General features: G+C 41.9%; 1 protein-coding gene across 1 annotated transcript; it reads left to right on the top strand.

The window, feature by feature from the left end:
* Positions 1–7,240: 7,240 nt before the first annotated feature.
* On the top strand, positions 7,241–10,798 carry tlnrd1 (talin rod domain containing 1). The gene has a single exon (XM_082531126.1). The coding sequence runs from the start codon at positions 9,124–9,126 to the stop codon at positions 10,186–10,188; it is 1,065 nt and encodes a 354-aa protein (XP_082387252.1). The 5' UTR covers positions 7,241–9,123; the 3' UTR covers positions 10,189–10,798.
* The last annotated feature ends 5,553 nt before the right edge of the window (positions 10,799–16,351 follow it).

Consider the following 16,351-nt stretch of genomic DNA (forward strand, 5'->3'; position numbering starts at 1 on the left):
ATTTCGATGTGAACTGAGGTTTTTCAAAATAAACTCTGAAGAATCCCTGTGCATGTGTGGACATAGTCATAGGACTGTTGTCGAGAGCCATACCAATAAGCTTATAAAGATTGAGGTTCACTTTATACCAGCTTGGTATAACTTTTTTTCACATACGGTCAGGTAGGTTTGGATGGCTTTTATAAAGGATTTTTATCATCATTTAAACTATATAGTCATATCAAAAGAGACTTTTCACAGGACTGCATAAAGTTCTCTGAAAAACTTAAGTACCTTGAATAGGCATTAGACTAGACTGAGTAGCAGTTAATCAAAGGTCTTGCTAATCAAATGCACTTGATGTGTGTAAGAGAAGATTTGACCCTTTGCTGATTGGGAGGATTTTTAGGTATGTGTGAACACTAAGCCGCAATCTTCCCAGGAGTGGACATTCTGGGAAGTTCACTCCAAGGTCAGATCATAGATTTGGTCAAACACTGGATGTCAGCGCAAACTCCATACCAGCTGCCAAATATGATAAGGGAAAGTTGATGGTCTGGGCTTTTCTTGCAGCTACAGAAGCCGACCACTTTATTAATTATATAATTTGTTCTCTGGATTTCTCTGGTGACAAATAGTTGACAGTTGCAGAAAGGAACTTAAGTCTTCTGTTTACACAATTCTTAATTCTTGGATGTATGTTTTTGAGAATTAGAAAATAGAGTAACATTACCACTACTTGCATGGAAATTTTCTCATCCTATGCAAGAAAATAGGTTTGCACAAAAAATACTGTCAGATTTAGGAGATAGATTTGTATTTCATGTGTATTCTGAAATATGAATCTACTTTATTCTTATCACATTGTGTATGTTAGTAATTCAGAATCATTCAGAATAAACAGCCTCCATACAATCTGCATGCTGCCCTTTTCTCTTTATAAGGAAACATGTTTTCCTCCAGGTAGACCAGTGAAAGTAGTGACCCTGTTGTAATAGGGAAGTCTGCATTTCTCTCATACAACACACAAGAAATAAGGAGATAGGATGGCTGTAAATGGAACAATAAGTATTGGGAGTGCAAACCTCTGCCAAGGCAGCTTCTGGGCAGTTTTTAATTCTTTTAGGGAATAGTATTGTCTTTTACATGCAGATCACGAACATCATTATGATTACTTAGAGGTGAGGCGAATAACACTGATAATCTCTTCATCATGAAACCCATTAGTGGTTGGGTATATATGAAGTTATGTATTTGCAGGGTGGCTGTAGATCAGGAGGTAGAGCAGGTCAGATGCTGATTGGAAGGTTGGTGATTCGATCGCTGGGTCCCCCAGTTTGCATGCCAAATATCCTTGGGCAAGATACTAATCCCGACTTGCTCTCCGATGCATCCATCGAAGTATGAATGCATATGAATGATAGTTAGAAAAGCACTTACCGTATAGATAATATTGCTTGTATGTATGGGGTAAATGCGGCGTGTTGTATAGAGCGCTTTGAGTACTCCAGGAGAGTAGGAAAGCGCTACATAAGAATGTGATGATGATGAGCCTATGATGAACTATAGGTTTACATTAGAAGGGCTCAAAGTCGTAACACACACACACAAAAAGAATTTATCTCACAGCATTAACAGAATGGGGCTCAGACCACATAAATCCCCTTTTAAAACCACAAAAGTCTTCAGATGATATTAGTTCACCATCCCCTCTAGAATGGTTAACACTTTGTTAACCACTTTGAGAACGGATGTAAAATGTGAAAAAAAAAGTATCAGAACTAGAACAAAAGATAATTGGAATCTGCCTATGCTGCCACACAAGAACATGTAATCAACAACCTGAGAAAACGATAACTAGAATTAAATGAAATATTTAACCAGAGAACAAAATTTCTGATGCAAAGGTTGCGTTAGGACAACGTTGTATGTGGTACTAAATCTGGAAAATTCCTTACTAACCAGTTAAAGCTACATAAACAAAAAACAACAACATAAAATATATGGCTCTTAAAGTACCACCCATATGACCGACATTAAAGTAAAGTAAAATAAACAACTGTACTGCATTAAAACAGTCAAAGCAGTTGGGATATCCAGTCTTTAGGTGATGACGTCTGAACCCTGCTTTGGGCTCCAAACTACAGGGTGGACCATTTATATGGATACAGCGTAATAACATGGGAATGGTTGGTGATATTAAAGTCCTGTTTGTGGCACATTAGTATATGTGAGGGGGCAAACTCCTCAAGATGGGTGGTGACCATGGTGGCCATTTAGAAGTCGGCCATCTTGGATACAACTTTTGTTTTCTCAATAGGACGAGGGTCATGTGACACATCAAATCTATTGGTAATGTCACAAGAAAAACAATGCTGTGCTACAATGTAGCTGCCATCCCCAGTGTGTGAATGTGTGTATGACAGGTTGTGTAAAGCGCTTTGGGGTCCTTAGGGACTAGTAAAGCGCTATACAAATACAGGCCATTTACTTTGTCTTGTTTTGCCTTCTTGTGGTTTATCCATGTTTCCCCAGCCTGTCATGTCTGCTCTTTCCCTCGTGTTCCCTCGCTCCCTCTTGTCAGCCTCTGCTCCACTCCTGCATCATGCTTCCTGTTTTATTGTGAAGCTCTTGTGTTTTCATGTTCATTCTGTTCAGTCTTGCTTCCCCTGCCTCGTTATGGTTATTCGTGTCAGCTGCGTTCCTTGTGTGTCCTCACTTCCAGTATGGCAAAGCCATAATGGTCCACTCGGAAAAATAAATCAGTCTGGCATTTTTCTTGGCCATCAGACAATAATTGTGATTGTTACAGTGCTGGAGAGGCAAAAAATAAATTAAATTTAAAAAATAAAATTCATGGAACCACAAGTAAGGCCGCAGTCCGAGGGCAAAGTGCTCTAATGGGTGTCTAATGAGTGAGTAAGTGAGCAAATGGCTTGTTTGTGTGCAAGCCTGGGTGTGATGCTTGCTGGACCTTGGTCCCGTTGGGACATGGTCACCGCTCCACGTTGGACTCTTTTGCCCCTCCTTGGCTGCTTGTTGGTCCCAGGGTGCGTGGCTAGATGTACTGGTGTGGCCTCCTCCCTCAGTTACCCGTTACCGGTGTGAGCTGCAGCTTCCCACCTTTATTATGAATTCATTCTCACACAAACATACACTCACTTATTCTCTCACACGCACACACGGTAAGAAGATTGTTGATTTATGTATTTTTACATTTTTGTGATCCAAGGTTTTGTGTTCCAGGTGCTGTATGGTTTTTGGATTTTTGTCACTTACAGGTGCAGGAGTTAGCAATACTTTGTGCATTTCTATTTGTACTCCATCCTTTTAGTCTATCCCCCATCTCCTCCTTTTTCTCTCTTGCCTGTCTTGCCTTAGACATCGTCATACTATATCACATATATTGTAATAACTGAAATAACACAAATAAAAATTAATAAATAAACAGATAAAATATTCACATGAACAAGAGGAGCCTATAGAGATTCTACATAGCTGTTCTTGCAAAAGAAAAATGTATTTGGCACCACAATGCATTCAGATCAAAATTCTGATTGCAAAAGCAGCCAGACAGGACATTAGTGCGCAGGGAGCCACCGACACAGTGCAGAGATGGTCGGAGGAGAGCGAGGAGGCTCTTAAGGATTGTTTTGAGTCGACTGTGTGGGAGGTGATCTGTGACGACCACGGAGAGGCCATCGACAGCCTTACTACATGCATTACTGACTCTATTGATTTCTGTGTGGATAACACCGCACCTACTAGGACTGTGCGGTGTTTCTCCAACAACAAACCTTGGATTACCCCAGAAATTAAAGCTGTCCTGAAGCAGAAGAGGAGGGCCTTCAAATCCAGAGACAAAGAGGAGTTGAAAAGGGTGCAGAGAGAGCTGAGGGGACTGATAAGGAATGGGAAGGACAGCTACAGGCAGAAGATGGAGAACCAGCTTCAGCAAAACAACGTTGGTGAAGTCTGGAGAGGCCTCAGAACCATCTCTGGCCACAAACATCAGAACTCTCTGCCTGGGAGGGATGTGAGATGGGCAAATGAACTGAATCATTTCTTCAACAGATTTGATTCATCCATGAGACAGTCTCCAACACCGGCTGCAGACTCACCCACCCCCACTGCTGCTGCTCCACCTCTGACACCTCAGAGACTTTACACCTCCTCTATTCACCCTGCTCACTCCTCCCCACCCCCGACAACAGCATCCAATACACACTCAACACAAGGCTCCAGCCTGTCCCTCACAACCACCCAGGTTAGGAGGGAACTGAGGAGGATTAATGGCAAGAAGGCAGCGGGCCCAGATGGCATCAGCGCAAGGGTCGTCAGGTCCTGCGCGGACCAACTGTGTGGGGTGATGGAGCACCTCTTCAACCTGAGTCTGAGGCTGGGGAGAGTCCCACAGCTCTGGAAAACCTCCTGTGTTGTACCAGTGCCAACGACTTCACGCCCCAAGGACCTCAAGGTTCAAGGTTCTTTATTTGTCACATGCATGTCACAGTGAAATGTAACCTGACACGCTCCTCGACATGTGCAAAAAATTGGGGGGGGGTAGAGGAAGAACATTTTATATATCTACATATATATATATATATATATATATATATATGTAGATATATATATATATATATGTAGATATATATATATATATATATATATATATATATATATATATATATATATATGTATTAGGGGTGCAACGATACACAAAATTCACGGTTCGGTTCGGTTCGATACTTTGGTGTCACGGTTCGATATTTTTTCGATACAAAAAAATGTTCATGCCTTTTTAATTTGTCATTTATTAAAATTATAAATATATATTTTAACTCAAAAGTACAGTTTTTAAATTTAACCCTAACCCTTGTGCGTGTTTTTTATTTTGACAGTGAATGCGCACCTGCGGACCACTTATGTGCAGCCCTGGTTATTTAGCTCGTCATATTGCAGCCACAGAAATTATTTTGTCCATGAAACCATAAAGCTGCACTTTCTTTTTGCCTTATAGTCTGATTTGTCATAACTTCTCCGTTTTGTGGTAAGCTTTTCTTTGGCTGTCACTTCTTCACCCTGACCTGTCTTATTTGGCTCAGCAGAACTAAAATATATATCCTGCTGCTTTTACACACACACTCATATAAGCTCAGCGATTCTCTGCGCGATCAACCTCTCACATGTGTAAGCTGCGGGAGATTTCACTTGTCATGTTTGCATAGTAAGCTAACGATTAATAAGACGATGTCAGAGGAATTGGTGCACAAATTATCATCACTCACAGATCAGTGCTGTCGCTCTCTATACACAGTTCGCACGATTGCAAAGTGAAAGCAAAAAAACAAGCGCAAATTCAAACGCGACTTCAATATGTCACATATTGACAGTGGCTCACCGATGCCAATGACATAATTACCCAGCTACATTTCTGAAAGAATGCAAAAGCATTGACATATATTTTTCCTACAATAGCCCGACGGGCAGGGCAGAGATAGATTTTGGTAGCCCGACTGGAAAAATCGCTAGCCCCAGGACGTCGGGCTAGCGATATTGCGAGCCCTGTATCTGATTGAGGAATCACTCATCTTTGGAAAAGAGAGTTTATTACATAGAAATGTCTCTTTCCAAAATAAAAGCTATACTATCCGCTTCTTCTGGGCTATATTCTCAGCAGCATAAGGAGAATCATGTGCTAACAGCTGTCTAAATGACTCGGCTAAAGTTAGTAGCATGCTTGTTGTTTTTGTCTTTGCACTAGGATGATGTCGGCGTAAATGTGCAGTCATATTCGTTGTGTTCCCACTAGTGCTTTCAGGTTAATCTCGTTGAAATGACCTTAACGCCACAACACGGCAAATCTCCGTTAACGAGCTACCGCCGATCGCCCCGTGCATGGGGCTAGACGGCCAACACGTTAACGAGCTAACTGCGCTAACACACTAGTTCCCACCCATGTAATTGAGCATTGCATGGCACATCCAACATACTGTTTTACTTTAGTCCATGACTCGCTTACCTTCAGGGTCATACGTCACATGAAAACCAAAATAATTCCAAACGCCAGATCTGAATGAGGTTCAATTTGCCTGTTGCAAGTAGAGCTTAACTTCTGTCTCGCTAGCTTGCCCTGCGCTCTTCCTTCTGACTATGCTGTCTGTGTTGAGCGCTCAGTGGATCTGCGCTCGACAGTGCAGCCTAGGCCGAGTAGTCGAACGCAGATTCACTGAGCGCTCAACACAGACAGCATCGTCAGAAGGAAAGTTGATAAAATAAATTACAAATGTTGTATTGTTCGATACATATGCGTACCGAACCGAAAGCACTGTATCGAACGGTTCAATATCGATACGAATATCGTTGCACCCCTAATATATATATATATATATATACATACATATAGTATATACACTGGGTGAATGTGCAGTAGTAGCAGCAAGCAGGTGAATTCTGTACATTAATATGAATAGACATCTGACTATTTTACAGGATAGACAATATAAACATATTTAAAATTAAAGGAATTGAAATGTACATTGTGCCTTGGTTTAGTGTCTGGAAGAGTCCTGACTCAGTCAATTATAGATGATGTGAGAGGGCGGGTGTGTGTGTTTAGAGCACGGATGGCTTGGGGATAGAAGCTCCTCTTGAGTCTCTCTGTCCTTGCCCGGAAGATGCGGAACCTTCTACCAGATTGCAGAAGTTGGAACAGTTTGTTGCCAGGATGGGACGGGTCCTTCAGTATCTGCTCTAGTCCGGCATCTCCTGGTGTAGGTGTCCTGAAGCGGGGGGAGAGCAATCCTGCAGCAGCGTTCTGCTGTACGGATCACTCTCTGGAGAGCTTTTTGGTCCTTCACACAGCTGTTCCCAAACCACGATGTCATGTTCTGTGTGAGGATGCTCTCCACAGCTACAGGCCAGTGGCTCTGACATCGGCCTGTAGCTGTTGAGGTACAGGCCGATGCACCTCAACAGAGGCTGTCTTAATTTTACAGTAAAGTTTCCTTGTAATCGTTGATTTTTAAAAAAGTTATGTTGTTCATTTTTCTCAAAACGTCTTGTTTAGAGCCTTCTCTATCCCAGCAAAGTTTGTCTGCATTTGTCATTATGATGAAATTAGCCTTTTGTCATATGTTCAGTGCAGTTTGCTGTGCCTTGGTGAGGCTATGTTTTATTTTCAATTGTCTTTTATGATTAAACAGATGTGAAATGCCTCTTTCTACTAATCAGCAATATGCGTCAACAGAGGAGTTTCAGTGTTTAGGATGAATGATGCTAAATACAAAATTGAAAATAACTTGAAATAAATTGAAATAACTAAAATCACTCACTGATTGAAACCAACTTAAAACATGTAATTTAACTAAAATAAAAGAAGCATCTTTTTTTTTTAAAGGAAATAATCAGCTATTTATCCCATACAAGTGCAAACGCCATGGCCTCGCCGTCATGGCTGCATGCTGTTGCATAAAAGCTGTGCTTTTATTTGTTTAATAAAAGGCTTCCGGTCTCGGAAGCTCGCTATGCTAGCGCTAGCGCCTCACTTGACTTTATAGGGGTGTCTTATGGCAGGGCAGCAGTCGCCAGTCCTGAGAGTAAAACAGGTCGCGGAACTCTGTGGTCACTGTATAACTACGAACTTTTTTCGCGACTCCGTTAATGTTAAACTACATTAGGTTAGTAAATATAAACGGTGCTAAATTACTTAACCGCGGAGGACTGCCGGTATTGTTCCGTTGCTACAAGTTTGCTCAGTCCAGCAGCCGTTCAGAAGCGACCACACCCTCCTTGCTTCCTGATAGTACTGTAGTGGGAGCGCGCAGCTCTACTTTCAGTCGCTGGGAATAACGGCCACTTCTTGTTGCTGCGCTGTTTGGATTCGGTGTCGTGGACCTACAAAACAAGTGATTTATATGTTCAGAGAACACTGGCTGGTATGGATATGAAAAGTGAGCGCACACAGAGGATATGCGGGGCTACACACTCTCGAGTCCCGAGTTAAGACGCGGAGGAGGACGTGGAGGGCGGACTGACGGACGATGCATATGGAGTCGAGAGGACCGGAGCAGTCGCTATCTTATAACCCAGCGCTCGGATTGAAAAAGAAGAGGTTGAAAGTGGACTGAGAGGCTTCTTCTTCCTGGACAGTGGCATTTTCGGTGAATTTTACTCGGGAGGACCCGTGAAATGATGGTGTTGGAGGATAACTCCAGTCCTTCCACTGACCAGAACAGCTTGCCGGGTGGTTCCCCGATTGTAACCAGCATGAGAACGCCACACTCGGTGGGAACAAGTCGGCCAAGATCTCGGTGCTTTTTCTGGCTATTTGCTGTGACGCGAATGGCCACAAAATGATATCCTGAAGTTAAAAAACAGAGAGAGCGAGAAAGAGAGAAAAGTCAAAAGGCACCCGTTCATTGCTGAGGTGACGTCTTCTTTGAAAGAAAAAAAAAAAGCACCAAGGAAGGAAATTTGACGTTTGCTGATCAGCAGAGATTCACTTTGGGAATGTTCTTGATGACAAGGGGCTTGTCAGTGTGTACTTTCCCGTTTAGAAGGCACCTTGGTGGCACTGCTGTTTGTGTGTTTTGTTTGTATTTTTTAATTTAGAAGCCTGTGAATTCCTTTTCTCCACAACAATCTGGGACTATACTTAGAATAGTGACTATGTTGTTCAGGGCATTTAAGTTAACATTTCCAAATAAGAGCGTATATCTTGTTACACTGATTACTTTAAAGTTGTAGGGCTTTTTCTTGGGTGTTTTGTGTAATAGCTTTACTAACAAACTACGGCAGATAATGCTGAGAATATATTCACATGTACTCCTATTCTTAAGGCTTTTATACAGACACATATGCGTTAACTATTTGGGGTAAATGTAGTAATTGAGTTTTGCTCTTTCCGCATGTTTACACTGAGCGTACGTGTCTTGTGTTTTAACATGTAATTTACAATTAATAACCTAAACTCTGAAGGAACTTAAGGAAGACTGTTTGGCCAGTTCTTATTTAAAAGTTTAGTTTTATTTGAGAAGTGTCTTAAACAGTAAAATGCATTGTAGCAGCAGAAAACGAGATATCTGAACCCTTATATAAGAGCCATTTGACCCTCTCCCCCTTCCTCTGACTCCCTTCATTATTATGGCTAGTGGTGGCTCTGGCAAATCAGCAAGTGAGGGATCAACCAGCACACCCGGTGGCAGTTTGCAGCAGAGGAAGCGGCTCTCCTTCATCTGTGACACATGTAAGGGCAAGATGCAGCTCGTGGCTGACCTCCTCCTGCTGTCCAGTGAGACCAGGCCTGTCATGACATCTGAAGGTGTGGCTGTGGCTGACACCTTCGACCAGTGCCGTGACACGGTCATTGCCCGCACTAAAGAGCTCTCCATTCTCACCCATGACATCCAGAGCCAGCTCAACATGGGTCGCTTCACGGAAGTAGGGGACCGCCTCCTGGAGATGACTAACCTTGTGGTGTCTTTGACTGAGTGCTCAGCTCATGCTGCCTACCTGGCATCTGTGGAGACGCCTGGCTCTCAACAATGCCTTCCGGGTCTGGTGGATCGCTACAAGGTGACCCGCTGTCGACATGAAGTAGAACAGAGCTGCAGCGTTTTCCGAGTCACTCACCTGCAAGACCTCACCCCACAGCTCCTCCTCGAGCTCTCTCAGAACATCTCCACCAACCTCAAGACTCTAACGGACATCTCATCACTGGCCAGCGAGAGGTCCAGGGATCGCTTTGCAAAAGAGCAGTTCAAGCTGAGCGTCAAGAGCATGAGCACAAGTGGCACGGCCTTCCTGGCGTGTGTGAAGGAGGTGAAAACCCAGCCCAGTGAGCTGACCAGGAATCGATGCATCCTCTTCAGTGCTGCTCTCGTCCAGGCTGTCGGCGCCCTTGTTGGGTTTGCTACAGAGCCACAGTTCCTGGGAAGAGCTGCGAGCATCTCTGCCGAAGGAAAGGGGGTGCAAACGGCAGTGTTAGGTGGGGCCATGAGTGTGGTTTCTGCCTGTGTCCTTCTCACTCAGGGCCTCAGGGATGTTGCCCAGCATCCCGAGAGCAGCTCCAAAATGGCAGACTACCGTGAGCGTCTGCGTAACTCGGCGTGCGCCGTGTCCGATGGTTGCACTCTGCTTACTCAGGCACTCAGAGAGCGCTCCTCTCCAAGGACTCTGCCACCAGTCAACTCCCATTCTGTGAATTAGTTTAGGAAGGGGCTATGTAGGTTCAGTGTCTTGTTTCATGTACCAAAGAGACTCACTTTGGGTTAATCCCTATTCATCAGGTGTAGAGTAACATCCGAAGAACACTGTGTGGGCCTGTTCTTGTGGTTAAAATTTGTGTGTAGAATGCAGAAAAGCACTAAAACAACCACTGCAGGGTTTTTGAGGTTGCGCTGGATGTAACTTAACTTAAACCATGCTCAAAACGGACCACTTCACCCACTCTGGGTATGAACTGGGCTCAGCAGACAATGTGCTTTCACCAACAGACAGCAGCTTTCAGACCTGAAAAGTTTACCTCAGTTTTCAGTTGCAGTGAAAACACCAGCCTCGATGATGGATGTAGCCTCGCAGTATGAACCTATAGTTGGCTGACCTGCTCCATTATATGGGCTTTGTGAGATTGGAAAGAGTGAGCCGAGTGTCAAGATGCTTTTATTTTTTTTTCAGTGTGTGTGAATTTTTTTAAAGCTGCTGTGAGTGTGTGCCCTAGGGTTTACACTATCTACCAGACTTCCCCATATTATTTTCAAGTGTTTTGACCATGCATGTAATGGAGTATTTATTTCATCTATTAAAAATGTTTCTTATATGCTGTTGTGGCTAAAATGTTTTTGAAAATCCGGCTATTCACTTAATCTAAAAAACCCAAACATTTTCGGTTACTTTTTTGTGCAAGCTATCTCTGTGAGAGCTGTAGACTGCAGCTTCTCAGTCTGTACATTATGATCTCCATTAGTGATGAAACAGGAGGCAAGAGCAAGCTAGTATGTACTTTGAGACTGACATGCTGCTTACCCGAGGGTAAAGCTGACCATGGCTACACTCAAGGTAGATCGTTTTTAATCACTAAGATGAAACATTCACCCTTTGACTGCATTAATGAATGAAAGCAGGTTTAATATGTGAAAGACAGATAAACTGACTTAAGTAATTGTGTAATATTATCTGTGTGAGACTGCAAACTAACTTTAATGCTATTTCAGCATCTTTCTTAAAAAACATTAGACATATTTTCTATTGATGAACAAACATTCATGAATTCATTAGTACCTGTTCTATTTTAGGCCTTTTGGTGTCTGTAATGAACATTCATGAATGTTTCATTTAGCCTGAATTGAACAGTTTGTGTGTTTGTTGCTGCTTTTTGAAAGCATCAATGACAAATGTTCACTCACTCATCTGTCAAACTCTGCGATGCATTGGACTCATTCCAGACAGTCACCCCTAAATTATTTGACACAGTGCTTCCTTTTACAGTTTTCTCTCTTTTTTTAATTTGTTTTCAGATTCAGGTGATCCATAGGCCAGAGTATATTCACCATGTGTGCTCGGGGCTCTTTCTCTCATGGTTTCCAATCAGGCTGATCAGTTTTATCTCTGACATTTCTGCTTCTGTAATGTGGTATTTGTGGTATTCATAGAAAATATTATGAAAAGGCTTTAGTGACTAAAACTAACCCACTCAAAGAAATAAGGATATGCTCTAATACTTATGGCATCTCGATGAATTAAATATTCAAATTTCTGTACATTGATAACAAAATGACATAATAATGGTCAGTGGAAACCAAAGTCAGGGATTCAATTCAAAATTCCACTAAAAATGAAACTTTAGTTAAAAAAAATCACAAAAACGTGTTCATCTGTAATTTGATTTGTAATCATTTGTACAGCAAAGCAAAAACATGACCTGGGTAGGCATGCTGATAGCTTTTCACTTAGTAACCAGCTTAGATGCTGATATTTTGAAGCAGGGAAATGTAGGTCCTTGCACACTTATGTGAAGATAAACTGCATAATATAACACAAAACATACGTTTATTTAAAAACAGGTTAATAAATAGTTGAAAACATTACCTTGGAACTACCAAAAACTTCAGTGACTTTGAGTACTCATGGTAATTAAAAAACAGTTGTAGTTTTAATGTTTTCAATTGTTTATTGGAATTTAATGGCTCCAAACCTGATTGCCTCTATCATGGCACATTTGTCTGACAGTGGCAAACTTCTAAACAGTGCTGTCAAACTTGTCAGTGGAGCTTATGCATATCTGATTTACATGTAAGCCTTCTGTATACTCTTTGTTTAACAGTTTTCACATAATAATTCAGATAAACTGTAGAACAGAAAATTGGTAGTATACAACGAGGAAGTTGATATTTCCATGTATGGCCCTGCCTGTTGGCATCTTGCACCCTGCTATAATGTGAAGGGGCACACGTTTTTTTTTTTCAAATGCAAAGTTTGCACCATAATTCAATATCTTGTGGAACTACTTGTACCAACCATAACTTCAAGTGATTGTTTTCTGTATAACTGTCAGTTTGTCAAATCATTGTAGAGGATTTTTGGGTTATTACTCTTTACAACTTTGGTCTGGTTCATTTAATATTGTATTTGTTCAGGTTCTACCATTGTATACCAATCAAGTTGAGGTTGACTTTGACTGGGACATTTCAACACCTCTTCTTTTTCAGCAGTTCTGCTGTAGATTTGTTGATGTGCCTTAGAAAAGTCTGAGAATTAAGAAAATATTTCTGAGTAAGGGCTAGGTGGATGATAGATAACAAGAAATAAAACTTTTTGTTTTTAGTATTCCAAACAAATTAAAACTGTCTGGGGGTTTGGTTGACGTGGCATTATTAGTGGCCTCCACCTGTAAAATGTCTAATTATTGCCCCTCTAGTTCACCTTTTAATTAAATTCAGTTCAATTCAATTTTATTTATAGCACCAAATAAAAACAACAGTTGCCTCAAGGCACTTTATGTTGTAAGGTAAAGACCCTACGATAATACAGAGACAACAGAGAAAGTCCCAACAATCAGAAGACCTCTAATGAACAAGCACTTTGGCGGCAGTGGGACTAAAAACTCAATTTTAAAAGGAAGAAACTTTCGGCAGAATTAGACTCAGGGAGGGGCGGCTATCTGCCTCAGCTGTTTTGGGTGAGGGGAGGAAGACAGGACAAAAGACACACTGGAAGTGAGCCAGAGATTAATATTAAATAATGATTAAATGCAGATTGCAACCACATAGTGAGTAAAAACGTATGAGTGAAAAAGAAATAATTGTGAATTGTGGGAAGCCCAAATTAGCCTAGTCCTATTGCAGTATAACTAAGGATTCAATAGGGAATCAGTGAAGAAAAGTCGGTGTGGGAAAATATGCTCTCCCTGTCAGTAACCTTGCTGCAGCAATGTGGACCAACTGAAGGCTTTTGCGGGAGTTTTATAGGACATCCTGATTGGGCCTGCACAATAAATCGAAAATATATTGTCATCACGATATCAGCCTGCGCGATGGGCCCATCGCAAAAGACAGCGTAAACTGCGATAATGGAGTACCTTAAAATGTTTACACACGTGCTTTAAAGAATTTGCCAATCAAAGAACCCCCTTTACACATTAGACCAGTCGAATAGAGCCCTTCACGGCATTAACCAATCAAATGGATTAGAGGCCCGCCTCCTACGCAGGTGGGGAGCGAACAACGCTGCAGCAACGAGTCATAGTTGTAATGGCTGAGAGCGAGACGCATGACGAGAACGCTACTGACTATGAACTCGTGGCTAAAATAAATAGCACCTCGCTTATTTGGAGGTACTTTGGATTTGGTAAAGACGACGTTCTCCAAACACAGGTGCTCTGCAACACTTGCCGAACACTCGGCAACCACCAGAGGAAACACGACTCCACCATCATCTTCAACACAACCACAGAGAACTGTTTGAAGAGTTCCAGAAAGACCGGGCTAGCTAATGTTGCTAATGTTAGACAAAGAGCGCCGCAGCAACAGCCGTCTCTGTATCAGAGTTTTTCAAGTGGAACAACTTATGAGAAAACGTCGAAGCGCTACAAAGAAATAACAGAGGCCATTACACATTTTTGACAAAGACATGATGCCTATAACTACAGTTAGCAGAGACGGCTTCACCAGTCTGATACATAAAGTGGACCGGAGATACCGCATCCCCTCATGAAACGACTTTTCCCATGTCGCCATTCCACAAATGTACGAACCATGCCGCTGGACCGTCAGGTTTGAACTGAGCCAAGCTGAAAGCTACACCAGCACTACAGTAAAGTTTCCTCTCCAGTTTTGACTGGCATCATAACTACTTGGTGAGAGGTAAAATGATGAACAGCTGCATTGAGATAATTTGCAGAATAATTTAAGTTATGTTTATTTAAAACTAATTATAGGGATGGTTGTTCGGCAAGCTTGAATTCTGAAAGGATGTCTTTCAGGATTCAAGCCTCAGAATTTTTTATTATGGGGCAATGTTTCAATGTTAAAGTGCAGTTTGTTGTTACACTGCTAATACAGCAGCTTTCTTTAAATAAAACTGTTGCAGTAAAACGGAAATTATGTATTCTTTTTTGTTTGTTTGTTTTGCTATTTATTTTATCGCAAGTCATATCGTTATCGCAGTATTGATCACAGTTATCGCACATCGCAGGTTTTCCTAATATCGTGCAGCCCTAATCCTGATAATAATGAATTACAGTCATCCAGCCGAGAATTAATAAAAAGACAAACTAGTTTTTCAGCGTCACTCTGAGACAGGATGTTTCTTTTTGTTTTTTACTTTTTAAAAACGTAATAATATCTTTAACACCAAAGCAGCTGAAACTGATTAACAAACCCCTTTGTTACTTAACTGGATAGATAATTATCCCAGGACTCTAACTGACTTGAAGCTTGATACTGCTGCTTGATTAAAAAGTATTTCTTTATTAACTTTATCAGAATATATATTTTTTAGAGAACACCAGAGAGGCAAAAAACCTGTTAGTGGTATCCTTGGGAATCAGGACTCATGGAGTGTGGTCAGCTTCTTCAGCCAGCAAGTGTGACTCATGATGTAGCCTGGTGCTGTCCAACTCTTCAGACTGTAGAGCATCTTTGCTGTCTGTCGCTGTGACACTTACTGGGTCCTGTTCAGGGAGGTTGCTGTGGTCTGCTCTTACATCCACTGCCACTGAGCATTGTGTTGTTATTAATCTCTGTCTCTCTTCCACAGCCTGCCTTTTGTCCCGTCTTCCTTCTTTCACTCCAACTGGTTGCAGCAGATGGCCCCGCCCCTCCCTGAGCCTGGTTCTGCCGGAGGTTTCTTCCTGTTAAACAGGAGTTTTTCCTTCCCACTGTTGCCAAATTCCTTGCTCATCGGGGGTCAATGATTGTTGGTTTTTGTTTTGTATGTATTATTGTAGGGTCTACCTCACAATATAAAGCACCTTGAGGCAACTGTTGTTGTGATTTGGCGCTGTATAAAAATATTGAAATTGAATTGAATTGTTGTGGGTTTCATCCTTCCAGTATTGTGTCATCTCCAACCTTGGTGGGGTTATTCTCCCCTACCACTGAGAGTACACCTTGGATGGTTCAGTGGAGTACACCTGGTTTAATCTCCTGTTATGCCTCCTTAAGCCACTGGCCAAGGCTGTGAGTCTTTGCTTGGCAGATTCCAGGGCCTCCGATAGGGAGAGCTAACTTGCCCGCTAGTCTCCTTCTCCATGGAGTGTACTGCTACTTGGGGCTGTTCATCTTATAGCCAAGAATCTATGTGATCACTGCTGTAGTGGCGTAGATTGGGTGGTTAGTTTCGGCGTGTTCGCAGTAGGGATTGTCTGTAATGCTGATTTCAAGTTTCAAAGACGAGTAGTATTACCACTACACTATACCAGTCAAAGGTTTGGACACAGCTTCTCGTTTTTCTTTATTTTCATGACTATTTACATTGTAGATTCTCACTGAAGGCATCAACACTATGAATGAACACATATGGAAATTTGTAGGAAGCAAAAAGTGTGAAATAACTCAGAAGATAGTGTCATCTCTACAAAAATCCATAACATCCACCAGCAATCTCAGTTCAAATCTTGTGTCTACCTCCTCTCCAGAACCTTTTCTCTATTTTGAGCCCTTTTCCACGTTTCATCTTCCTGATTTATCTGATATTTCTGAGTTTATATGTAAATCAAAGCCTGCCACATGTCATCTTGACCCTATGCCTACAGGGCTTGTGAAATCCTGCCTCTCTTCCTTACTCGCACTCATCTCTGCTATCATTCACTCTTCTCTCACCACCAGTATCGTTCCCTCCTTATTCAAGACTGCTTCAGTCACTCCTATACTGA

This window comes from Aulonocara stuartgranti (assembly GCF_965226115.1).
Source record: "Aulonocara stuartgranti genome assembly, chromosome: 1".
NCBI lineage: Eukaryota > Metazoa > Chordata > Actinopteri > Cichliformes > Cichlidae > Aulonocara > Aulonocara stuartgranti.

Bases quoted from the DNA above. Each gene is read 5' to 3' on its own strand.
- tlnrd1 (XM_082531126.1), top strand. From the start codon at position 9,124: ATGGCTAGTGGTGGCTCTGGCAAATCAGCAAGTGAGGGATCAACCAGC.